Source organism: Loxodonta africana, chromosome 3, assembly GCF_030014295.1.
Source record: "Loxodonta africana isolate mLoxAfr1 chromosome 3, mLoxAfr1.hap2, whole genome shotgun sequence".
Lineage (NCBI taxonomy): Eukaryota > Metazoa > Chordata > Mammalia > Proboscidea > Elephantidae > Loxodonta > Loxodonta africana.
This window is the reverse complement of record NC_087344.1, coordinates 27,895,932-27,922,011: the sequence shown is the minus strand read 5'-3', so window position 1 is coordinate 27,922,011 and position 26,080 is coordinate 27,895,932. Positions and strand designations below refer to the sequence as shown.

Here is a 26,080-nt window from a genome sequence, read left to right as displayed (position 1 = left end):
TTTTATCACCACACCCCCAATCCCGACCTCTCAGATCCCACCCCTTTATTCTTAGCCCGCTGCTTCCTTGCAGGAGTGACGGGCTCCGCTGCCTTTGAGGGTTCAGTTTCCTTTGATAGACATCCATATCGATGAATCAGAGAGCCAGCAATTCGAGAGGGTGTTGAAAAGCGTGGCTACGGGCCAATAGCTTCGCGGCAGGGCCTGGAGCCGTCCAATCACCTCTCCCAGCGTCGCCAATCACCCAGAGCCCCGCCCCAGCGCGTGACGTAAGTAGGGTGGGTAGCAACAGTTGCCCCGGTGAGGGAAACGGAGGCGCCATAGCCACGGTAGTCGTGGCGACCAAGCAACCCGGCAACGCGAGTCAACAACAACAACCGCCCGGCCGACCCCCACCCCCACCCCCTCGGCCCGGTCCGGGGACCCCGGCACATTCCGTCCCCCTCCCAACATCGCCTCCGAGACCTCCGGAAAGCCCTGCCGCGAACAGAAGTGGGGAGAAGCTGAGGTAACCGGGCGGACCCGGGTTGGCGGGTCGGGCCGAGCCTTGGGGCCCGGGAGGCGGGTGTCGCTGTAATCACAGCCCGGGGGGAAGGGGCGGGCGGTCAAAATGGCGGCGGCGAGTGTCGGGGCCGTGGGGGAGGGGGCTGGGGCCCGGCTCGGCGACACCACCCTCCCCGGGGCCCCGCAGCCCGGCCCCCGCGAGGGGCGGGCATTCGTAGGCCGGCCACGAGTGGAGGTCTGGCGGCCAGGGCGGGGGGCTTTTATGTGTCGGGAGGTGCGAAGGGGCGGGCCTGGGAGGCTGGGCCAATCGGAGTGAGGGAGGGGCGAGGCGGGCCCAAGGTGGGTGGGCGGGACCAGGCGGGAAGGTGTGGGCAGGGCCGGACGGATCCCGGGGGAGTGGGGTGAGGCAGCCGCCTCCTGGTCTGCCCACAGCGGTTCGAGGCCGAAGTGGTCCGTGCGGTGTACACTTAAGGGCCCTCAGTCGTTCGTTCCCAGGACTCCAAGCTTAGACAAGTGCCTGCCACATCTGAGGCCTCGGTTTCCCAAACTGTAAAATGGGGAGAATTATTGCCATTCTTTGCACTTTCTGCATTTCAGGGACTCTCAACTCTTTCCAGAACTTTCTGTAGGGCCCATCTTTGAACCTTTTACCTCATATCAACTGTTTCTGGACGTAGTTTGATTTCAATACTGCTGTCCACTGCTAAACCTTCCTTTCTCTCTGAAGGGGAGACCGTTTCATGGAGAAGCTGTGGGCCAGGACACAGACTTGGCTTTAGCTTTGAGAATTTGGTTTGCGGAAGGTGAAGCCCGCGGTAGGGAGGAGTGCTTTTTAGTGACTGAGTTAGAGGAACAGAAACTTGGTTGCTTCCCTATGGGCTGCTCTCAGACCTGGTGTCTTCTGGTGCAGAGAAGTTGATTCCTACAATTCTGCCTATCAAGATCCCCTCTGCTGGGGATGGGGAGCGAATGTGGTCTGAGAAAGTTTCTTAGATTCCTTAAGCCGCTTCTCTTGGCAGGAGACATGATTTTGTGTCAACCAAGTCAGCGCCAGCTGGGTCACATGTCACCGAGGAGGTACCAGCCTCCAGGGCCACGTGGGCAGGAGCGGACACCGAGGTCAGAGGGAAGGGGAAGAGCTCCACGTTGGTTAGAGGAGAATCTGATCCACTGCTTTGCAGGGCGACAAGATCTGCCAGCTCGGGGAAGAATTTTTTTTTCTGAAGTCCCCAGACTGGCCAAGTGTCCTTTGCTTTTTCTCCGTCTTGCTTTGGAGCTTGGCAAACTGTACAAACTACAGCCATTTTCTTTTTAAATCAATCCGTAAACTCAAAAAGGATCGTTCCAGGTTTCCCCAAGGCTGTCTCCCAAGAACTTGAGATTCGGCCAGGGGCCTCCCTTCTACAGGGACTTTTGCTAGGCCAGGCTCCTTCTGAGAGGAGTCAGGGCCCCTTGAGAGTTAGGAAAGTAGTGATTCATTTTCATAAACATCTAGAAATGCCAGAGTTACTAGAAAGGTCACCTGTACCTGTTAGAAAGGCTCACTTTGAGTACAAGGTGATGTTGTTGACTAACTGGTTTTGTTGACTGTTCCCATGGCATTTACAGGTGAAGGGCCTGAGCCCAGAGGGGTCACTTGACCAGGGCAGGGAGCAATGGCTTGGTTCAGTTGCACCAGAAACGATCAACTACATCCTAGCTGTGTGTGCTTGGGCAAGTTTCTTAGCTTCTCTGGGCTTCTGTTCCCTCTTGTCTAAGATGCAGGCAGTAATCACTGGTAATCATTTTAATCTCATCATACGTGTTGAGCATCAAATACACGATAATTGCTCAAACTGTGTTAGCTACTGCTGTTATTATGATGGTGCTTCCAGCTCAGCCCTTGGGATGATACTATTCATGCTTATTTTTATCATTTTGGATCTGATGAGAGCCTCATAGCTTTAAAGGTTGACTCTCTCGATGGCTGTGTGGGCTGATGACAGGGATCACAGGAAGCTGGATATGAGGACTCTGGTTTCTAGTGGGAAAGTGTCACTTCCCTTGCTCCTGGATAGCCTTTCTCTGGCTTTAGGAAAGTAGCCAGAAAGAAAAATTCTCCTTGGGCCTGGGCCCAGACTCAGTCCTAAATCTTCCAGGAGACAGCTGGATGAGCCGGGTGTGTGGGCATCATGGGAAGGGTGGGGGCCTGGGAAAGGTGTCTTTGGAGCTGAGGTCCTCACCCTCCACCCCTGCAACATGTCTGTGCACATCAGTGCCAGGGATGGTGTGGCCAGGCAGACCCTCCCAGGGACTCTGCCTTCAGATGCAGTACACAGTGCCTGGTCCTCCTGGGCAAAGGCCCTGACAGCAGAGCAGATGAGGGGCTTTTCGCTATGGGCTCCTGGCCATTTGAGACCAGGAAGTCTCGCTGTCCCTGCAGTCTAAGACTGCTGCTGCCAGGGGCAGGAGCTTCTTTACAAGACCTCACCAAGTGGTAGATTCAAACAGGCTTTTGACATTTGCCGCAGTATGGTCTTGGTGCTTCCACACCCATTTGACAGCAATAGTTGAGCCCCTACAGTGTGCCTATCAGTGTCGTAAGAGCAGGAGGTGGAGTGATGGGTATGGCAGGCCAGGTGTACACTCCTGGGGAGCTTACCTTTCCAGTTGTGGAGGGGAGAGGAGCTATAAGCAAATCAACACACAAACAGTAAATACAGTGCCAGGAAGAAAATAAAAGGGTATGTGTTAGAGGGTGCCTGGGGGGAGGAGAAGGTGACATCTGAGTGAAGAAGAGGAGCTGACAATGGAGGATGGGGGCAGGGCAGTGGAGGAAAAGCATGCCAGGCAGGGGAAGGGCTTGTGCAAAGGCCCTGAGGCAGAAGGAAGCCTGACTGAAGACTGCAACATCCAGCTTGGGGAAGAGAAGGACAAGAGGAGCCAGATCCTGCAGGGCCCTATAGGTTATGGGAAGGGCTCTGGATTTTTATTATTCTCTGTGATGGGCAGGCTTGGAGGCTTCTGAGCAGAGGAGTGATAAGATAGAACTGATGTTCTCAAAGGATCCTGTAGACTATAGGGGCAAGAGTGAAGCCAGGAGCCTGTGTGCAAGAGAGATGATAGCGGCTCAGACTAGGGCGGCATTGATAATGATGGAGAGAATGCCAGCTTTGGGATGTATTTTAGAGGAAAGATTGACAGGTCTTATAAACAGAAACCCTGATGGCATAGTGGTTAAGAGCTATGGCTGCTAACCAGAAGGTCGGTAGTTTGAATCCCCCAGGTGTTCCTTCGAAACCCTTTGGGGCAGTTCTGCTGTGTTCCGTAGGGTTGCTATGAGTCAGAATTAACTCGACAGCAGTGGGTTTGGTTTTTGGGTTTTATAAACTAATTGTATGTAGAGAGTGAGGGAAACTCACATTGTTTCATTTAATTTCCCATATTCCCCTGTAAGTTCATTATTGAAAACATTTTACAGATGAGGAAAGCTAATTTTCTTTCCATTTTCTTGGGAGGGCCTTGCCCGAGATATGAACCATTTAGTTATAGAATCTGGTATCCAGAACAGGGGTTGGTAAACCAAATCTGGCCCACTGCCTCTTTTTTGTATGACCCGTGAGCTAAGAATGGTTTTCATGTTTTTTAATGGCTGGAAAAAGTTGAAAGAATAATAACCTATGGCACAAATAATATTTCATGACACATGAAAATTATATGAAATTAAAACTCAGTGTCTAGGCAATAAGTTTTATTGGGACACAGCCAGGTTCATTTGTTTACATATTGTCCATGGCTGCTTTTTTGTTTTTGGTGAAAATTTACACAGCAGATTAGGTTCCTGTTCAACACTTCCTACTCAAATTGTTCAGTGGCATCAGCTACATTCTTCACAGTGCATGAAGATTCTCATTATTTCCGTTCTGGTTGTTCCATTTCCAGTAATCTAGTTTCCCTGCCCCCTTACGTTCTCATCTTTGTTTTTAAAGTAACTGTGGACTGTTTCATATAGATGGTTTTATTAAGAAGCACAGTACTCATGAGTGATACTCTTTATTTTATAAGCCAATCTGTTATTTAGCTAAAAGGTAATCTCAGGAGTTAGTATTGTTCAAGGTTTAAAGAGTATCTCAGGGCAATAGTTTCAGACTCAACCCGTCCAGTAAGTCTGGATTTTTTTAAAGAATTTCAGGTTCTGTTCAACAGTTTTCTCCTATTCTATCAGGATCCATCTGTTGTGGCCCTGATGAGAATGTTCAACAGTGGTAGCCAAGCTCCTTAGTTCTTCTGGTCTCAGCGTAGAAGAGGCTGTGGTTTGTGTGTAGATTTTTAGGCCTATAGACTTCTCAGAATCTTGGGCTTCCTTCTTTCTCTTTTGCTCCAGATGAATAAAAAAAAAAATTTTTTTTTTTTTTTTTTTATTCATAGAGACCAATAATTGTATCTTAGATGGCTGCTCACAAGCTTTTAAAACCTCAGACACTACTCGCCAAACTAAGATATAGAACCTAAGCTTTAGGAGCTGTTATGCCAATTGGCCAAGTTGTCCCATGAGACTGTGGTCCTAAGCCTTCAAATATAGAAAGCCAATCCTGCAAGATGTTTGGTTATGTCTAAGAAGTGTCTGTAACTGTGCCCCCTAATTGCTTTATTATGTATATGGTTTATGACTGCTTTTGCACCATAATGGCAGAGTTGAGGAAACCCTGGTGGCATAGTGGTTAAGTGCTACGGCTGCTAACCAAAAGGTCGGCAGTTCGAATCTACCAGGTGCTCTTTGGAAACTCTATGAGCAGGAAGTTCTACTCTGTCCTGTAGGGCCACTGTGAGTCGGAATCGACTTGACGGCAACGGGTTTGGGTTTTGTTTTGTTTTTTGGGTTTGGCAGAGTTGAGTACTTGTGACAGAGACCATCTGGGCCACAAAGCCAAAAATATTACTATAGTAAATATTTACGAAAGAAGTTTGCTAATCCCTGATCTAAAGTCTATTCAAACATTCTGTAAAAAAAACTCTTGGCTTTGAAGATAGGTGCAGCACTAGAGCTTTTTGTGGGAGACTCATTGCTGAGGAACAGGTTTGTTCAGCGATTCCATGTTTCATGTGCTATGCTCCATAAAGAAAAGGGTCTAATGCTGGAATAACATGGGCAACTCCTCATGCTATCTAGATATATATGGTTTTTTCCTCTCTAGGGAACATGCCTGCATAGCTCTGTTTAACCTAGTATTCCACAAATGAAAAAAGGGGGTTCCTTGACCAAATAATTGTGGGAAACTTGGCATTCCATTATCTACTTTCCTGGATAGTGACAATGACAGTGCTGAGCAGGCCTCCAATAAAGAAGTCAGACTGTTTATCTAACTCTCACTTCCCCTTTTTGAGCTCAGCCCTTTTGCCTTCATCATTGCCTCCTCACATCCCCTGCCCCATGAGTGGAAGGGATCAGGCCTGCAGGCTTGCTCGCCATGAAGGAGAAATTACCAGTGAGCGTGGAGCTTTTAAAGCCCTTTCCTTGGTTTGAGAGTTAAAAGATAGCACCAGGGTTCCTGTCAGGTGGGTCTGGTCCCAGGCAGACAGATGCTGACTGGCCTATATATAGCGATGCGAAGCCAGAGCCCCCAGCAGGGCCAGCTCTCCTAGATTAAGAAAGTCTAGGCCAGGGTTTCTCAAAGAATGCTCCCAGGGCCACCTGTCTTGGGAATTACCTGGGGTGGTGGTGGTTGTTAGGTGCCATTGAGTCGGTTCCAACTCATAGCAACCCTATGCACAACAGAATGAAACACTGCCTGGTCCTGTGCCATCCTCACAATCGTTGATTGTGGATCCAAGTAAAATGAAATCCTCGACAACTTCAGTCTTTTCTCTGTTTATCATGATGTTGCTTATTGGTCTGGTTGTTAGGATTTTTGTTTTATGTTGAGGTGTAATCCATACTGAAGGCTGTGGTCTTTGATCTTCATCCGTAAGTGCTTCAAGTCCTCTTCACTTTCAGCAAGCGAGGTTGTATCGTCTGCATAACGCAGGTTGTTAATGAGTTTTCTTCCAGTCCTGATGCCCTGTTCTTCTTCAGACAGTCCAGCTTCTCAGATTATTTGCTCCGCATACAGACTGAATAAGGAGACCCTGGTGGCATAGTGGTTAAAAGTTATGGCTGCTGACCAAAAGGTCAGCAATTTAAATCCACCAGGCACTCCTTGGAAACTCTATGGGCAGTTCTACTCTGTCCTATAGGGTCGTTATGAGTTGGAATCGACTTGACAGCAACAGGGTTTTGGAATTACCTGGGCTGGTAGCTAAAGAAGCAGATTCTGGGACCATCCCAGATTTTCTGGGCAGTGGGGCTCAGAAATCTATATTTTAACTAGCTCTCCAGGTGATACTAATCAGTGCAAAAGTTTTCAGGTGATCCCCACTCAGTGTGTCCTTCTAAGACTTTGAGGGGCATGTCTGTCCACTTCCACCTCGGTCCTCACCTGGCATGCGTATTTGTGGAATAGATAATAATAATAGCAACTTCCACTGTCAGTACTTTTTGGGTGCTGAGCTGGTCTGTGGGCATGATCTTATTGGATCTTTACAGCAGCTCCGTGACTCACGTATCTCATCATCCCCAGGTAACAGATGGGGAAACTGAGGCCCAGAGGAGGGTTGGTAATATCCCAGGTTTGAGAGTTAAAAGATAGCACCGGGGTTCCCATTGGGTGGGTCTGGCCCTAGGCAGATGGGTGCTGACTGGCTACAGTGACGTGAAGCACGAGCCCCTGGCAGGGAGGCACTGAGGCCAGCTGCCCTTCTGCCCTGCTGGGTGGGAAAGCCTGGACCATTGCCCAGCCTGCCTATCCGCCTCTGCCTCTAACGTCAGCATGGCGGCCTTGAGGGAGGCCACATCTGACCTCAGCCTGGCCTGTGAGTTGGCTCCGAGGCTCTGCCAGCTCTGCCTGCACCAGCCAGTGAAGTCCCTGCCCGCCACAAGCACAGCTGAGCACACCTAAATGACAGACAGAGCCCTGCTTCCATTTGTACTCAGCAGCCTGGGCTCTGGCTGCTTGGCAGGGAAGCAGGGAGGCAGGGCCAGGTGGCTTCGCCATCTTTCCTGGTGCCTTGTTAAAGGGCCCAGGGCAGCGAGGGGAGCCAGAGCCATTTACTAATCACTGTAATGTGCCAGGCACCCAGTCAGGCATTGCCCACACAGTCAGACTGAATTCCTCCACAAGCCTGCATTGTAGGGCCTGCTGGCTTCCATTTTACAGACAGAGCAGTAGAGGCCCAGGGAGGAGAATCCCTCGGCTGCAGCTGCACAGCTAGGAGGTAGCCAAGTTCAGTATGTGCCTTCAGCCCTGTTCAGGCCGTGTTTCTCCCCTGGCTTGCCCCCCACCCCCCGCCCCACAACTTGAGTTTGATGTTCAGGGGAGGGAGGGGAGGAGGCATGAAGAACACAGGAACCACTGCACTGCCCAGCCTTCCTCTGGCCAGCTCCCCACTCTGCTGCCCTGACCAGGGCCTTGGGCAGGTGGTGTAACCTCTCTGGGTGGGGCTCAGGTATCCCCATCTGAAAAATAGGGGAGATGCTGTGAGAAATAAACCAAGATTATGCCTCAGGTTGGGGGTCAGAACGCGTATCTGGGGGCGAGGGACCTGGATTCAAACGCCTCTCTTACCACTTGCTGTGTGGCTCTGGGCAGGTCACCCTGAGCCTCACTGTGCACGTCTGTACAGTGGGTGTGACGGTGCCTCCATCACAGGTCAGTGAGCCTTCTTCCTCTTGTCAGTCCCGTTCTGGGTCACCTTGCAACTAGGGGGCTGCCTGCTGGCGTGCCATGGTGCTCAGGTGCTGGAGGTCTGTGTGGAAGAGCCCTAAGTTTCAGCTGCCAGCCAGGCCCTGAGCACTGCAGAGGTCACAGCTGGCTGCAGGCGGGGCTCTCAAACTCAAACTCCTCCAGGGACCAGGCAAGGGCCATGAAGGTGCGGGTGCTGGAACCTCTCTTACCCATTCCTCCATTTGTTCTGCCATTCCTCAACACCTGCAGGGGGTCCTAAAACCATCTGCCCACCCCTCCACAAGGCTAGGGCTCAGCAGGAGCAAGGTCATGTCAGCCCAGCACCTGGCAGAGGGACCACCACCCTTTAGCAGCCTCAGCTGCTAGCCAGGCTGGCCCCATGGTGAGGCTAGCAGAAGCTGTTCCCAGCCCAGTGGTTTCCTAGCCTCTCAGAAGGGCCCTCTCCTCCTGTGAGCTCTCATCTGGCATCACAATCCACACCTGCCCTGGGAAGAAGGCCAAGAAACACCTGAGGCCACAGCAGCTCAGGGGGACCTTCTGGACTCAAGTACCTTCTGTGTCTGACTGGGAATGACCTCAGCCCCTCCAAGCCCAGGTGGTGTAGTGTGTAAGGAGCTGGCCGAGGTGCGTGGGGAGACAGCTTTCCTGTGAATCAGCAATCCAGCACCTAGTCAAGTGCCCAGGGCTAACACTGAGGCAGCCACTTCCTGCAGTGTGGCCTGGGCCAAGCCCCTTACACTCTCTGAGCCTCCACTCCTCATCTGGCAGACTAAGCCCAGACAAGGGTTGGTGCGAGGTTTAAGATCAAAGAAAGTATGTAAAGCGCTTGGCTCAGTGCCCAGCTGGCTGGAGCTCTTAGGAGATACCAGCTCGCCCTGGAGAGAGGTCCTGGGCCCGGGGAATGGGTGAAGGGGCGGCCCTGGCATTCATGAGCATGTCCCAGTGAGAGCAGGACCAGTTGTCTCTGAGCAAAGGCACAGAGCCACTAGCTGGCCCCAGGATTCTGTGGCATAGGAGGAAAACTTGACCGGAGGTGGATATGGGGGTCCCCTAGGTCCAATGACTGGGCCTGGGGTGAGGTGGAGGAAGTGCAGTGTGGGCGTGCAGCCTCACCCACAGCCTCTTCCCTGCAGGAATGGGTTGTATTCAGCCACCAGCCTCGGATTTAATTAAGTTAGTGATGAACCCAAACCCGACCTCTCTCCAGGGAGCTGGGCGCTGTCCCTGCTCTCCTCTGCCTGTAGATTAATTCTTGTTTCCCCTGCTTTTGTTTTTTTTTTCTCTCCTCCCCTTCTTCTTCCCAAGGAAGAAAAAAAAAAGCCTTATTTATTATCATTTTCCCCACTGTTGGCATGGCAACACAGGCGTACGTTACTGAGCTACAGGCAGCCCCGCAACCATCCCAGCCACCACAGGCCCCATCACAGGCCCAGCCCCAGCCGCCACCACCACCACCAGTGGCGCCCCAGCCACCCACCGCCACTGCTGCCACCCCCCAGCCCCAGTATGTCACCGAGCTACAGAGCCCCCAGCCCCAGGCACAGCCACCAGGCAGCCAGAAGCAGTATGTGACGGAGCTCCCAGCTGCCCCCACGCCCTCGCAGCCGGCCGGGACATCCACTCCAACCCCAGCATCCCAGCAGTACATCGTGGTCACCGTCTCTGGTAAGTGGACATGTGCTTAGAGCCTGGGGACTCTTTGAGCAACTCTGAGAGGAACTTCTGGGAGCCAGTGTCCTGGATTTGGGGGCCTACTGTCCTTGTCACCAGAACGACAGCTTTCAAACTTGCTAGGGTTCCTCAGGTGCCTCCCCTTTTGACTAAGCTGTCACTTGAAGGAAGGGTTGGACAGTGGAAGAAAGTTTGCAGACATCTGCCCAAGTGGGAGACAGAGGAGTGTGAGCACAGCTACCTCAGTTTCCTCCTCTGTTAAGGGAGTCACAGTGGCTTCTTGCCATCAGCCAGGCCCAGAGTAGGCATTCCAGAAAGGTCACGGGGCTCTCTCTCCCTGGAGGCACTGCCACTCCTCTCAGGAGGAGCCACCCTGTTGTTTCTGGCAGATTCCAGGGGCTGAGTGGGCTCTCAGTATGTGAGTGTGTGGCTGAGGCTCCACTCTCTCACACAGCCACCCCTGTAGGCTTTGGAGAAAATGACCAGAAAGCTTAGATCCTGGTGCCCTCAGGACTGCCTTCCTCTCCTAGTTCCTACCTTGAGCATCTTTCTCAGGCCTGGTTCCTTCCAGGGCTGGAACAGGCTGAGTGCCGGGGAGCAGGGTTGGGATGGTGGGGGAAGGGAGGCTCAGGACCTGAACCACAAATTTTCAGTGTCTCTAATGTGCTCAGTGGAGGAGGGAGGGCCCCTTGGAACCTTGCCTTAAAGCTGGCCATGGTCCTTCTGGTGTGGAAAGGGCAAGTGGTGGGAGGCTGTGGATGGAGGCAGGTCAGGATCAGACTGGGGGACCATGGGACAATGGTCAGGCAAAAGACCGGCACTGTTGACCAGAGCAATGAGACCCCTGGCAGTACCTGTATGGGAGGTCAAGGTCCCCAGAGAGGACCAGGTAGGGGGCCCCTTGACTGACCGATGTGAGAGCCACACCGGTATGCATCCAGGGCCCTGCCCAGGATGAAGTCAGGCAGTGGACATGACCACAGTTGCCAGGCCACAAACCACTGGCCAGTTCTCAGCATCACCTGCAATGCTGTGAAGAATCCTTGTCAGCCTCCTGCCACACGCTCCAAGAAAACCCCTTCCCTCTTGCCCTTCGCAAACTTCACACTCCCAGCTCCTGACCCTGCTGCCAAGTGTATGGAGGGAAAGGCACCATCAGGGGAGAAGGACCCCATCTCTCCACTAGCCAGTCTCCGAGCTCTTGGAGTCTGTCTGCACCCACCAGCCCTATTCCTGTCCAAAGTCACCCATGCACACACCCCTGCAGCACCTGCTCCTGCGATCACTGCACATGCCCCTTCACGTGGGCCTTTTCTTTCAGGTCTCTCCTATCAGCCCATAAAGGTGAAATCGCTCCTCAAAACATTCATCCACTCCTGTGTGCTTCCTGACCCTGCACAGAGGGTCACCCGGCACCGCCATTACACCTGGTCTGCTGGTCACTCTCAGTCTTTTCCTCATCTTCTTGGGTCTCTGGGTGGCCCCTGGCCCCACACTGTCCTGGTCTCCTCCTGCCTCCCTGGCTGCCCTTTCTCAGTCCCCATTGCTGCTTCCTCCACATCTCCCTGGGCTCGGTCCCGGGCTCCTCTCAGCTCTACTAACTCTGCCTCACGGTCACCTTGTCCAGCGTCACAGCCTTCACTGCTCTCTTCATGCTGACAAGGCCCACAGCCCAGGCCTGGGCCCTGAGCCCCCAGCATGTGTCCACTCAGGGTCACATGAACTTCTCATACTCTGCAGGGCCAAAAGAACTTGATTCTACCCCTCTTCCACCCCGCCCTCCTTTGAGACTTCCTCATCCTAGAAAATTCCAGCCCATACCCAGGTTGTTAGGAGATGTCAAGTCAGTTCCGACTCATAGTGACCACATGTGACAGAGTAGAACTGCCTGCTCCAGAGGGTCTCCTAGGCTGTAATCTTTATGGGATTATAGATCACCAGTTCTTTTTTCTCTAGCTGCATCTGGTGGGTTCGAACCACCGACCTTTCATTAGCAGCCAAGGGCTTAACCATTGTGCCACCAAACCCATTGCTATCGAGTTGATTTTGACTCAAAGCAACCCTATAGGACAAAGTAGAACTGCCCCATAGCGTTTCCAAGGAGCAGCTGGTGGAGTCAAACTGCCAACCTTTTGGTTAGTAGCTATAGCTCTCAACCACTGCGCCACTAGAGCTCCATTGTGCAACCAGGGCCTTAAATTCCTGTCTTCTGTAATGCCTTAGCCCATCCTTTACCTCCACCTCTGAATCCTCCAGGATACGCCTCCCTCACCCTCCATACCCCTAACCCAGCTCCCAGTTCACCCTTCAGCTGCCCCCACAGTAGTGGGAGGGAGCCTGTTCAAACTAGTAAACTAGGTCAGTCACAACCTAGCTCCACCTACTCTACCTGCCTCACCTGCCCCTCATTCCACCAAGCACAGTCCTGCCTCCCAGCCTTCAGCCTTCAGGATGCTCCTGTCCCAATCTTCCCAGTGGCTTGCTCCTTCATGCCCTTCAGGTCTGCTCAGGTGTCCCTTCCCAGGTACCCCTCCCCCTCAACTGCTCATTCTCTGTCTCCTTGGCTTACCACCTGAGGTAGTGATGGTGGTGATGCCTGTCGCATGACCCAGGAGGACAGGGCTCTGTCTTGTTCCCACTGTACCCCCAGTGGTTGGAATGATCTGCCCATGGGAGCTGCTGAGTTTTTCTTTTCCCAACCCTCAGCCCCTGGACCACCCAGAGCAGACCAGAGCCCTGGCCTGTCTCCGCTGAAGGGCTCTCCTCTGCCCCTTCTCGTTGGCCCTGGTCCTCCTGGGTGTGAAATTTTGCTGCCTTGGGGTCTAGGGTCCCCAGAGCAAGAGTCTAGAGTGGGCAGACGACTCTAGGCCCCAGATATCCCAAGTCCGTCCTCTCCTCTTCCCCTCAGCTTCCCCGGCTCTTCTGGGCCTCCATGGGGTCAAGGCTGACTGAGGTCTTTGGGTCCAACAGACCTGGGTTGGAATTATCCCCCAGCCTCTGTCTCCTTGGCCAAGTGGAGACGAGAGCCCCTTCAGCAGTGGCTGCTGCTCACAAATGGGCTGTGGATACAGTCCACACAGGGTCAGGGTGGCTTAGTCATTTTTTGTAGTAATCCTGGGGAATTTCGTGTCCCCTTTGCTCCCGGTCCTGGCAGGAGCCAGCCTGTCTTCAGAAGGGTTACTGGGCTATAGAAATTCCCATGGAGAAAGAGGAGGTTATTTGGCCCCTGTAGTCTGCACTTGCTGTTTCGGTGACCCCTCTCCCTCCCCTTGCAGTGATTCCCCAGGTTCCTCCTTGATCCCTCCCAGGTTGTATCCCTTTTCACCTAAGGGCTGCCTCTGGGCCATGTGAGCTGGTCTCTTGTGAGTGGGATTGGTAACTGACACCAGTGAAGGCTGTGCCTTAGCTTCTCCAGAGCCAGGAGCTGTCGGGCTGCTTAGGCGGGGAGGAAGGAGGGAGGAAAGAAGAGGAAGAGGAGCAGGCCTGGAGCTGCAGGGCAGGCGGAAGCCAGCTGAGAGCAGCCCCAGAAGGCAGCTCATCCGGCCCTGGCGCCAACCCTCTGCTGGAAGGTACTTTGAAGGTGATATGAAGAAGCTCAAGTTACCCACCAGGAGCAAGACTCTAGATTTATAAAACCCTGTCCTCAGAGGCTGCCAGAGCCTCATGTGGCCAGCCTGCAGGAGGATGAAGCCCCCCAAGGGGCTCGGACTGGCTGAAGAATGGGACCCAGACCAGCCTCCTTCCCTGCTTTCTGTTCATCTGGGGTTCTTGGGAATCCTTGTGTCCTAGAGAGGGAGATGAAAAGTGTTAGTCAGCATCCCCAAGTGCAGATGGGGAGACCAGCTGGGGCAGAGAAGGCCCAGAGGCCCCTTAGAGAGCCCCTGAGATAACTCGTCCCCAGGAGCAAAGGCGCAGGAGAAGGCACGGTCACCCTGGCCATCTGCAGGAGGTGCCTGGGGCCCCCCTGCCTGAGCCTCCCAGTCCTCCCTCCCTCCCTCTGAGGAGCTTGAGGCCTTTAAGGATGTGAGCAGATCTAGATGGGGAGGGGGGCAGGGCGGCAGGGACAGCCCACTCGGCAGAGATGCTTGTCAGATTCAGGGACAGGAAACCAGCTGCCTCTTCCTGACTCATGACTTCAGACAGCGGGGCCCTGTGCATGTCCCAAAGTGCAGAACCTCAGACAGATAGATGCAACCGTTTGTAGACTCCATGCCCCGCCCCAGCCCCAGCCACATGCAGCCACACACGGGCAGGAAGCTCCACGAGCAAAGCGTTGATGGAGTCTTACCGGCCTTCTGTCCTTGTGGTGCACCCCACTGTGCCCTCCTGGCCTGGCAGGTGGGGTTTCTAGCCTTGAGGGCCACCCCAGAGGCAGGAGACTGGGACGAGACTGCTTCCCGCAGCCTCCTGTGCCTCAGACAGCTGATAGCAGGCAGTTTCCAGCCCCCACCTGCTGAGGGTCCCACTCCAGGACCAGCCTCAACATTTTTGTCATAGCTCTCTTGGCCCAGGAGGTGGCAGGAGCCAGCCCCCACCTTGCTGCCCATGTCAAACCAAAACACTCCATGGGGCCTTCTCTCTCAGGCATCACCCCCTGGGTTGGGCCTGGCTCCCTGTGCCTCATGGACATCCAGGTGTGCAGACCCTTCATGTGACACAGCTTTATTGGGCTTCTTCTGGAGGGGCCAACTCAGTGAGGGCCTCCTCCCTCGTGGCTCAGGGAAACCTAAAGGGAATGCAAGGGGAAGATTCCAGCAAAGTGGAGACTGCAGTGGCTGCCCAAATGACTGCCCACATGTGGCAATAGGGAGACTGCCCCCTATCTGCCTCCCCATGTACTCTGCACTGGGCTTGGCCCTTGAGTTCCTTGCACCCTCTGGGCTAGCCCTCCTGCCCTCGGCAGGCCCCTCTCCGTGTGCCCTGCTAATAGCTGAGGCCCCCTTTCCCCTGTCGATGCCTCTGGGCCTTGCACCGTCCCCATAGGCCCTGGGGCTCACTGTGCTTCTTGTGCCTGTGTACCTGTACCTGCCACACCACTGCCCTTGGGGCCTCAGCCTGGGCATGACCATTGACTCCCAAGTGCCACGTGGCCCTGTGTCCTGCCTGCCATTGCCCAGCTGGGTGGCCTTGGGCAGGTCACTTCTTCTCTCCTGGTTGCCTTATTTGAAACTGGGGAATGAAAGTTCTCACTCTCTGGCTGCCCAGAAAGACTGAAGCGTAGTGCCAGGTGCATTAGAAGCACAGTTTAGGGTCAGCTTCTGTGACTCTATGGCCTCGCCAATCCTGCTAGGAGTCATGTAGCCCCTCACTGAGCCCACAGGAAGGGTGGGTGGGGCGCCCTGGATGGGACAGGAGGAAGGGCAGGCACGGGGGCTCCCCCCACCCCTACTCTGGCCTGTGGCACTGCCAAAGAGCAGGCCAGGCCACATGGGACGGGGAGATGGGTGGCATCAGCTGGGGGAGTAGCTCCTGGCTGTATCCTGGGGACACTTGCCCCCCTACCAACATCCCCCCTCCCTGTTAATCACTCAGCACAATGTGCGTGAAACTCGACCTGTGCTGCCGATAGCATCACAGGGACCCAGCCTCGCTCCCAGCTCCGCAGGCTGCCCAAGCCTGGAATGCCCCACTCAGCCGTGCCGCCGGGAGGGGGTGTTTATTCCAAGAGGGCAGGCAGGACCTCTGGATCCACCAGGGGGATTAGCTCCCCAAGGTTGTGGGTATAAAGCTGCCCACGCACCCTGCTGTTCTCTCAGAGCCAGGCGAGGAGCACTGGGCAGGCTCCCCTGGGCAGGGCAGCGGACCGGTGGACAGAGATAGGCGGGTGGGCTGGTGGGGCAGGTAGGTGGGCTAGTGGGCACCATGTTCTATGACTGCTTCTTCTCGGCCACCTGTCAGCGTGAGTACCTGCCTCCCTAGCGCCAAGTCCTCCCGAAGACGGGGAGTCTGGCAGAGGACAGGGTGGATGGCAGGACACTGGGTGAGGCCTTGGGAGAGACCACTCCTCTGACCAGGGGTCATCGCGGGGAAGGTGGCCCCAGACTTTGGTCCTCCCATGCTGCCCAGATCCCGGGTTGGACGGGTCCTTTGCACAAAGCCTGTCCGTTGGCAAAAAGGGTCCAACCCTCAGGCCTCCCCTGTGTCCAGCTCCTCAGTTACCCTTTCTGGTCAGGCTTCAGGACGAGGGGCGGGTAGGGGCTGCTTTTAGATGCTAAGGCTCCTGGGTCCTTCTGGCTCCCACCGCACCCTGCCATATGACCCCTTGTTGGGCTGCCCAGGGAGCAGGGAAGACTCCTGGAGAGTCCTGGCCTCCTCATGGGATCCTGCTTCAGCATGTCATCCCCTCCAGATGGGCTCAGGGCACGGGAGGGGCAGCATGCCAAGCTGACTGGTGACCCCCCTTGCCCCCAACAGAAGGCGCCATGAGGGCCAGTGAGACCGTGTCAGAGGCCAGCCCAGGCTCCACGGCCAGCCAGACTGGAGTCCCCACTCAGGTGGTTCAGCAGGTGCAGGGCACCCAGCAGGTAGGACATAACCCCTTTACCCAGAGCGGGTGGGAAGGCATGTGCGGAGGCAGCCAGGGTGAGGGTGCCCCCCTCCCCTCCAACCTTCCTGCCAGAGCCATCTGCTCACCTGCTCTCATCAAGATGGTCAGCGCATCTGTCCTCCCACCCACCTGGGCTGGGCCCCTGAGAGGCTGACCTGGCCTGCTCCTTATGCCTTGCCCCCACAGCGGCTGCTGGTCCAGACAAGCGTGCAGGCCAAGCCAGGCCATGTTTCACCCCTCCAGCTCACCAACATCCAAGTGCCCCAGCAGGTAAGTCCACCTCACCTGCTCCTGCCCTGAACACTCTCCCCTAAGTCTGCCCTCTCCAGCATCAAGGACTTAGGGCCCATCCAGGGGCCTCCCCCAGCTCTGGCTGGCCACCTCCCTGGGTAAGAGTCAGGGCCAGTAGGGAAGAGAGGAACCACATGAGTTATTTTAACAGAAAATTAAGTGTTGGTAAGAACTGGTAGTAAGGAAGGTGGTTTGCAGGTCCAGCTCCAGCATTTGAAAGCAGAAAACTGAAGAGCCCATAGCCAGCGTGGGAGGGGATGGGGGTCTGTCCCCTAGAGGCTGCAGACAGGGTGCCGAGGTTCACGCCTGCGTCCCAAATGGTGAGCACAGAATTGGATTCAGTTCTACTGGGTTTGAAGTCTAAGAGCACATTTCGTGTGGCCTCGGAGCGAGGCTCCCTGGACACAGGCCCAGTCTGGCCACTTACCAGCTCCAGGAGCCCAGGCAGGCATCTCCCCTCTCTGCACCTCAGGATCACTCTCTGTCACGTGGGGCTGATGATGGTACCACATCAGGGAGTTTAGTAAACCTGTTAGTAAACTGTCCTCCTCTGCTCCAGGCTCTCCCCACACAGCGTCTGGTGGTCCAGAGCCCAGCCCAGGGCAGCAAGGGCGGCCAGGTCTCCCTGACGGTCCATAACACCCAGCAGGTGCACTCGCCTCCTGAGGTATGTATTGTAGCCCTGCCGCTACCTCCACCCTTCCTCTCTCCCCAGTCATCCATGTGTTCCCAAAGGTACTTGGGGCTCCCTGCTCCTGAGCCCAGTTCTCAGAGTCCTCCTGCTTCCCCCCACCCAATACTCCAGCAGACACCCTGATTTACCCTGGGCAGGAGTAATTTACCTTCCTGGCTCTGAACAGAGCGGCCCTGGGGCTGGGTGGAAATGGGCCTCGTGGCTTCAGTGGCATCTCAGGGAGCAAAGTGGGCTCCTCGTCCTTCCCCAGGGCAGGTGAAGCCTCCTCCAAGCACCCTCAGACCCCAAGGTGGTTTCTGGGGACCCACAGAGACAAACAAGAATGTCGGAGGCAGGCGGGCCATGGCAGCCAGGAACACAGGTGTTGGCATCGGGAGCTCAGGGTTGGATCCCCACTTATCCAGTCACTCCTGTGGGACTTTGGGCAGGCCCTTTGACCCTTCCGAGCACGGAGTTTGCTAACTGTAAAGGAGAGCTGATGATACCAACCAGCCCGCCGGGTGGCCGGGAGAGCTATAGACTGGGCACAGCAGGCCTGGAGGTTAAGGCAGGGCTCTGTCACATGTCCAGCTGGGGCAGCACCCAGCCCCCCCGCAACATAACACCGAGTGGCCCTGGGCACAGCCCTTCCCTCTGTGCCTCACTCCTCATTTGGGAGGTGGGGGTGTTTTGAGGTTCCTTAGAGCAGGCCTGGTGGGAGTCAGCACGATACCACATCTGATGCTGCTGTGGTCAGTACTGCAACCTTTGAGAATCAGCCCCAGGAGAGCCTCAGGCTTGGGCAGCACCTCCCACCACTCAGAGCTGCCCTCAGGGGCATCTGGGCTTCCTTCTCCTGCCCTCCCTTCCTCATTCCGGGGCTTCAGGGCCTTGGCCTTGAGCACCAGCCCCTGTGACCATGGAGGCAACAGGTGGCCATGAGCCAAGGCTGGAGTCCTAGCCACCCTCACTCAACCCCCAGCCTTGCCTGGGGTGACCAAGGCTGAGGCAGGGAGTGGGTATGGGACGCATGCCCATTATCAGCCCCGTGGTTAGGACATGCCCCTGTTGGCTGCTGTCCTCACCAAACAGCTCTTGGGGACAGCCCTCCTGAGAAGGGTTGCGTCAGGGCTGGGTGCCCCGAGTGGTCCCGAGCCGGCCCAGACTGTGCTGTGTCTCCTTCCCTTTCAGCGATCACCAGCGCAGGCCAACAGCTCCTCCAGCAAGACGGCCAGCGCCCCCACGGGCACGGTGCCACAGCAGCTGCAGGTCCACGGTGTCCAGCCGAGTGTCCCTGCCACCCAAGAGGTGCCAGGCCAAGGCGGGCAGGGCTGGGGCGGGGGGTCCCAGGCAAGTGGCCTCTGGGCACTACTGGCCTATTAAAGCTGAGAGACAGGGCCCAGCCCAGCTTGCCACTCATGCCTTTGCCTGGCGCCTCCCCCTTTCCAAACTGAAAGTCCTTCTCTAAGTAAAGGCTTCAGCCTGCTAGGGCTCCATGAGGGCGAAACGCAGTCCTCATGGTAGGTGCTTCACACAGAGTAGGTGCAGGGAGCAGCTTCGAGAAACCACCATGGCCTCTTTGGGCCTTGAAAGGCAGCCTCTCATTTGCCCTGAGGCCAAGTCCTGGCTCACCCCTAGGGGCTCAGAGCGGCACCCCAGCATCCAAATCCACCCCCAGCCTACCCATAGCAACCTCTTAAGAGGCCCCGCTCTGAGGGTAAGAGGCAAGGGCTGTCTGCCATCTGGGTGTTACCCCTCAAGGTGTGGGGGTCCCGATCCCTGAAAAAAACAATTAAAGCCATAGACCTCTTTCCCCAGAGGAAAGCAGAAATGCCACCACCCTGGAAGGATTCACAGGCTAGTCAGTCTGCTGCCCTGCACCAAAGCCCCTCTGGAACTCCAGACCTGGGTTCACCACTCCAGCTGTGTGGCTCTGGGTGCTCCCCCCCGCTCCGGCTATGTGGGCAAATAACATACTGCAGGTGGGCGACGAGATAACCCAGGGCTACAGCCTGTAGGCGCAAGCCCCTCAGTCAGCCCCGGTTCCACCTTAGCTCTGCCACGCCTTGTCATCCTCTCGTTGCTAACCTGTTTCCTCACCTGTAAATGGGCGTTCCGGGGTGCTGGGCCTGGCACAGCGTAGGGCTGCTCTCTTCACTCAGCCAGCAGAAAAGGCTGGCTTCTCACAGGGTTGCTGTGAAGATGACAAGAGCTGTGTACCCAGGGGCTTGCTGCATTGCCTCGTCCTCAGAGTCTGCCTTGCCTCTCCCTTCCCAGAGGTCTGTGGTCCAGGCCACTCCGCAGACGCCCAAAGCAGGGCCCGTGCAGCAGCTGACTGTGCAGGGGCTTCAACCCGTCCATGTGGCTCAAGAGGTGTGTGTCTCCCCCACCTACCTGGGGGAGAAACTGGGGCCGGGGAGGGTGTAGGTCTGAGGGACCATAGGGAGGGGATGGAGCCCCTCTCCCCATCCACCTCAGCCACAGACCCTGTCCTGGACCCTTTTCACCCCTGACACCTGGCAGTTCAAGGCCCAGGTTTTGCTCTGAGAGATCTGGATTCCAATCCCACCTCTTTGTTGTGTGGCCTGGGGACAGTTCCTTCCCCTCTCTGAACCTGGGCGGGAATTTTCGGTTGGGCAGCTGTGTGAGGTCAGCAGCCTGGTGGGCGGCGAGGCCTGGGCCCCGCCCGCCGCGCCCCGGTGACCCCTCAGTGTCTCTGTTTGTCCTCCAGAGCTCAGGCAGTCAGTTTCCCGCTAGGAAGGCAGAGCAGCAGGAGCCCCGGCCCACGCCGCCGCCGGAGCCGCCGCCTCGGAGGCCGGGCGCGCTGGCCCCAGAGCCGCCGCCGCTCCTGCTCGAGTGCAGCGGCGAGGCCCCGCAGCTAGGCAGCCCCGAGCCGCCGCGGCTCCATTACCTGCCCGCCGCCGCGGTGCCCGCGGCCGAGCCCGGCGCGGAGCAGTGGGTGGAGCTGGTACGCGTGCTGCCCCCGCACCTGCTCCTGCCGCAGCAGAAAGTGGTCATCGAGCCACTGCCCGGGCTCCCGGCCCGAGCCAGCCCCGACCAGAGGGTCAGGATCCAGAGAGTCCCCCAGGTGCTAGTGTTCGGCACGGCCGCCACGGCCCTCAAAGTAGGTGGGGACAGATGGGCGGGGGCGACGGGCGGGCGGGGGCGGGATCCGCGGCTCCGGCCCGCGCCCGGCCCAGGCTGCCCCCCAGGCCCCCCCACCCGCAGGGTAGGCCCCCACTCAACCAGCCCATCTCTTGAGTTCCAAAGCCCAGGTCCCAGGCTCCACGCCTACAGCCTGGGTGGGGGTAGGGTGGGGTACTCAGGCCCCGCCCCTAAAGCCCTGTCAGAAGTTCTTTTTCTGCCCCACAAACAGGGACTCCAGCCCTGGCCCCAGGCTCTACCCCTAGTATCCTGTCCAGTCTCCAGGTCCCGCCCTTACATATGTCCCCGGATGCAAACTCCTTCCCCACCCCAAGGCCCTGTCCATGGTCCCAGAGTCCTGCTTTAGCAATGGGCCTGGGCCCAGTGCTCGGCTCTGCTCCTGGGTCCAGCCTTCATGCCACGTAGGATGCTGTCTGGCTCCTCCGCTCACCTCGCCTCAGCCTCTTGAGGCTGTTGGCCACAGCCGTAGCAGGAGAATCCTGGCCACTCTCCTGATGCAACTCTTCCTGGTTCCCAGCTCTCTTTGGGCTCAGTCTCCGCCCTGGCCAAGGCCACAGCCCCAGGGCCTCTGTCCCCAACCCTGTATCCAGAGAGCCGAGGAGTGTAGCCTCCCAGCTGGGGATTGGGGGTCCACCCCTCAGAAGTGGAGGGGAGAGGCCGGTCCCTGACCCTCTACCCCTTCCCCCTGTCCAGGTGCAGCAGCTCCAGCAGGTGCCTGTCCCGCACGTGTACTCCAGCCAGGTGCAGTATGTGGAGGGTGGCGACGCCAGCTACACGGCCAGTGCCATGTGAGTGGGTGGGACACCAGGTGGGAAGGGGGTCCAGGACTGCTCAGGACCCTGCTGGGCTGTCTGCCTCCAAGGTGCTAGGTGACAGATGGGCAGGTGCTCCCCAGGGGTAGCCAGTGGCCTCCGGGAGGCAGAGGGGCCCTGGCAGGTCACCGAGGCACCAGCACAGCCTGGGCTCTACCTCAGATGAGCCTTGTTGTTAGCTAAAAATATACGTATATTTCTTTTAAATGCTGACAAAGTCGAACATTTCTAAGTGTTAGGGAATGTTAGGGAAGAAGAAATCTCCTTCACTCCTGTCCCCAACTCGACCCCGCGGGAACGTTGCACCCAGTGTGTTTCCCCCCAGGGATATCCACAGCATAGAAAGCACCCTTTCTGCCAAAGTAGAAGCAGAGGCTGCTGCCATTTCTTCCCTGGACATGCAACTCGCAGCTCTCCCTCATTGTCCTCCTGTGTAATAGACGCTGCCCTGTGCAAAAGCATGGAGAGCCAATTGGCCAGTCCTCACTCTGGTCGCTGCCGGTGGCACGGTATGGCATTTGTCCCAGGTGGAGGTCTCGAGCCCACACACTGCACCAGGGCAATTGGTGGGATCCCCAATGCCACCTCCCCTGTCCACCTGCGTAGTAGTAACTCCAGGACTCTAGTCATTGCTGCTGTCATTTTAGCTTCTAGAAGTTTAGTTTGGTTTTCTTTGCACCTGTCTGTTTTCATCCCATCTGCCCACCTTGAGGATGGACTGGGAGTAGGTTAGCTCATGGTATGATGAAGCCCTTTAGGTGTGATGCTTTGGCCGGATCTGAGGGTGGGACAGGCTTATGGTGTCCAGCACCTCACAGTTCTGCCACTGTTCTCAGTGCCACCAGCCTCAGAGCCGGCAAGTGGTGAAACAACACATTCCCCAGAATGCCCGAGCTGCAGGGGCCATAGAGGGCATTCCAGAAGAGCATCCCGGATGGTAGAGGCAGAGCAGGGCACTCCGAGTCCTGAGCCCAGGCCTTGGCTGACCCTGCTCGAAGTCCTCCCCAGTCATATCTGTCCTTCCTTGAATTCCTTCCTTCATGATTGTGGCACATATAATCCATACAGTTCATGGTTTCCGTCAGATTCTGTGTGTGAAGTGCCTGGCAGCAAATCCTGCTGTTGACTCTGTCTTTGTCTCTCCCTCACAGTGGAGTGTTAACTTTTGTCGGCCTGAGTCCTCCGCCCTGGCCAAAGGACTTGTCCAGAAACACACACATTCATTTATTCACTTGCTCAGCAAATACCTCCTGAAGCAACATTTTTTGAGCGGTCACTGCATGCCTGGTGCTGGGCTGGACCTCACCATGTAGGGGCAAGCCGGACTTGGTCCTGACCATAGTGGGGGGTGGAGCCGGTGCTGGGCCTGCTCATGGTGTCAGTTGGTACGGTGGGTGTGGCCTGGGCACTGTGATAAGAGCCCAGGCCCTGGCACCACCACAGCTGACCATACCTCCTACCACACCCCTCCTCCTTGTTGCCCACCCCCAGTTGCCTGCCAGCCCAATCCTGCGTCCTTCCAGTCCACTCCATGGTGCCTGAGCCAGGCCCCTGACTGGTCTCCCTATCTCTCTGCATTTTTTAATTTGGTTTTGTGATTTTAATCAATAATATATTGTTGTTATTAGGTGCTGTTGAGTCAGTTCTGACTGACGGTGAACCTGTGTACAACAGAATGAAACACTGCCCAGTCCTGTGCCGTCCTCACAGTCATTGCTGTGTTTGAGCCCGTTGTTGCAGACACTGTGTCAATCCATCTCGTTGAAAATCTTCCTCTTTTTCACTGACCCTCTGCTTTACCAAGCATGATGTCTTTCTCCAGAGACTGATCCTTCCTGATAACACATCCAAAGTATGTGAGACGAAGTCTCAGCATCCTTGCTTCCAAAGGAGTATTCTGGCTGTACTTCTTCCAAGACAGATTTGTTCATTCTTCTTGCAGTCCGAGGTATATTCAGTATTCTTTGCCACAACCATAATTCAAAGGCATCAATTCTTTTTCTGTCTTCCTTATTCATTGTCTAGCTTTCACATGCATATGGGGCCATTGAAAATATCATGGCTTGGGTCAGGCACACCTTAGTCCTCAAAGTGACATCTTTGCTTTTTAACACTTTAAAGAGGTTTTTTGCAGCAGATTTATCCAATGCAATATGCATTTGATTTCTTGACTGCTGCTTCCATGGGCATTGGTTGTGGATCCAAGTAAAAATGAAGCCCTTGACAACTTCAGTCTTTCCGCCATTTATCATGATGTTGTTTCTTGTCTATTTGTGAGGATTTGTGTTTTCTTTATGTTGAGGTGTAACCCATACTGAAGGTTGTGATCTTTGATTTTCATCAGTAAGTGCTTCACGTCCTCTTCATATTGGAGGTTGTTAACGAGTCTCCCACCAATCCCGATGCCCCGTTCTTCTTCATATAGTCCAGCTTCTGAGATTATTTGCTCAGCATACAGATGGAATAAGTATGGTGGAAGGACGCAACCCTAATGCACACCTTTCCTGACTTTAAAGCACGCAGTATCCCCTTGTTCTTTTCAAACGACTATCCCTTTGTCCACGTATAGGTTTTGCATGAACACAATTAAGTGTTCTGGAATTCCCATTCTTCTCATTCTTAGCCATAATTTGTTATGATCCACATAGTTGAATGCCTTTGCATAGTCAATAAAACACAGGTAAACATCTTTCTGGTATCCCCTGCTTTCAGCCAAGATCCATCTGGTGTCAGCAATGATACCCTTCGTTCCACATCCTCTTCTGAATCTGACTTGAGTTTCTGGCAGTCCCCTAACGATGTACTGCTGCAATGGTTTTTGAATTATCTGCAGCAAAATTTAACTTGTGTGTTATATTAACGATATTGTTTGATAATTTCCACATTCTGTTGGATCACCTTTCTTTGCAATGGGCACAAATATGGATCTCTTCTAGTTGGTTGGCCAGGTAGCTGTCTTCCAAATTTCTTGGCATAAATGAGTGAGCACTTCCAGTGTTTTATTCATTTGTTGAAACATCACAATTGGTATTCCATCAATTCCTCGAGGCTTGTATTTTGCCAGTGCCTTCAGTGCAGCTTGGAACTTCTTCCTTCGATACCATCGGTTTTTGATCATATGCAACCACCTGAAATGGTTGAAAATCGACCAGTTCTTTTTGGTACGATGACTGTGTATTTCTTCCATCTTCTTTGGATGCTCCCCGTGTCACTCAATATTTTGCCCATCGTTGTTGTTGTCGTTAGGATCCGTCGAGTTGCTTCTGATTCATAGTGACCCCATGTACAACAGAATGAGATACTGCCCAGCCTTGCACCATCTTCACAATTATTGCTGTGTTTGAGCCCATTATTGCAGCCCCTGTGTTAATTCCTCTCCTCGAGGATCTTCCTCTTTTTGCCGACCCTCTACTTTACCAAGCATGATATCTTTCTCCAGGGACTGGTCCCTCCTGATAACATGTCCAGGGTACATGAGATGAAGCTTTTTTGCCCATAGAATCCTTCAGTATTGCAACTTGAAACTTGAGTTTTTCTTCAGTTCTTTCAGCTTGAGAGATGCCCTTCGTGTTCCTCCCTTTTTTTTTTTTTTAGGTTATTTGCATCTTTAACTCTATTCCTTAATGCCAAATTATTTTCCCAAGTGAATATACCAATTTATATCACCACCAGCACTGCATAAGTGTTTCAGCTGCTCCATACCCACACTTACAGCTTTATCATTGGACTCTTTTTTTGTTGTTGTTGTTCTTCAGGTGAAAATTTTTTGGTTTTCTAACTCCAGGTCCTTCATTATAATACTTTGTCTTCTCGAGCTACCTTTTGAAATCTTCTGTTTAGCTCTCTTATTTCATCACTTCTTACATTGGCTTTAACTTCTCTGTGTACAAGAGCAAGTTTCAGGGTGTCTTCTGACATCCGTTTTGGTCTTTTCCTTCTTCCCTGTCTTTTTAACGACCTTTTGCTTTCTTCATATATGATGATTTTGATGTCATCCCACAACTCATCGGGTCTTTGGTGATAGGTGTTCAATGCGTGGAATCTATTCTTGAGGTGGTCTCTAAACTCAGATGGGATGTTTTCAAGGTCATGCTTTGACTCTCATGGACTTGTCCTAATTTCCTTCAGCTTCAACTTGAACTTGCATATGAGTAATTGATGGTCTCATCTGCAGTCGGCCCCTGGCCTTGTTCTGACTGATGATATTGAGCTCCTCCATCGTCTCTTCCACAGATGTAGTCGATTTGATTCCTGTGTATTCCATCTGGTGAGGTCCTCATGTAGAGTTGTTGAACAAAGGTATTTACAATGAATAAGTTGTTGGTCTTGCAAAATTATATCATGTGATCTCTGGCATTGTTTCTATCATCAAGGCCATATTTTCCAACTATTACTCCTTCTTTATGTTTTTTTTTAAAAAAATACTTAAAAAAAAAAAATGAAACCAAACCCACTGCCGTTGAGTTGATTCCTACTCATATAGGGTTGCAAAATCAAAGCTGAGTCCCATGATATCTAGTGAGACACTGAGCATGGTATCCCTGCCAGTCACCTCTCCCCTGTGCCCTCTACCCCATGGAGGACAGGCATGCGGGTCAAGCTGTTGACTCCCCCCCCACCACGCCATCCACACCGTCACCACCTTTTTTTTTAATTT

General features: G+C 54.4%; 1 protein-coding gene across 2 annotated transcripts in view; it reads left to right on the top strand.

Moving 5' to 3' along the window:
• Positions 1–404: 404 nt before the first annotated feature.
• Positions 405–26,080, top strand: part of RFX1 (regulatory factor X1) — a 34,452-nt gene continuing 8,776 nt past the window's right edge. Inside the window, exons 1-8 of one of the 2 annotated variants that reach the window (XM_064280792.1) lie at positions 405–508; positions 9,570–9,929; positions 16,350–16,459; positions 16,669–16,752; positions 17,333–17,440; positions 18,638–18,754; positions 19,724–19,819; positions 21,305–21,399. In XM_064280792.1, coding sequence (XP_064136862.1) covers positions 9,617–9,929; positions 16,350–16,459; positions 16,669–16,752; positions 17,333–17,440; positions 18,638–18,754; positions 19,724–19,819; positions 21,305–21,399 — 923 coding nt within the window. In that variant the 5' untranslated portion in view covers positions 405–508; positions 9,570–9,616. The remainder of the gene's footprint in view (positions 509–9,569; positions 9,930–16,349; positions 16,460–16,668; positions 16,753–17,332; positions 17,441–18,637; positions 18,755–19,723; positions 19,820–21,304; positions 21,400–26,080) is intronic. The other variant, XM_064280793.1, reaches the window with a different exon arrangement.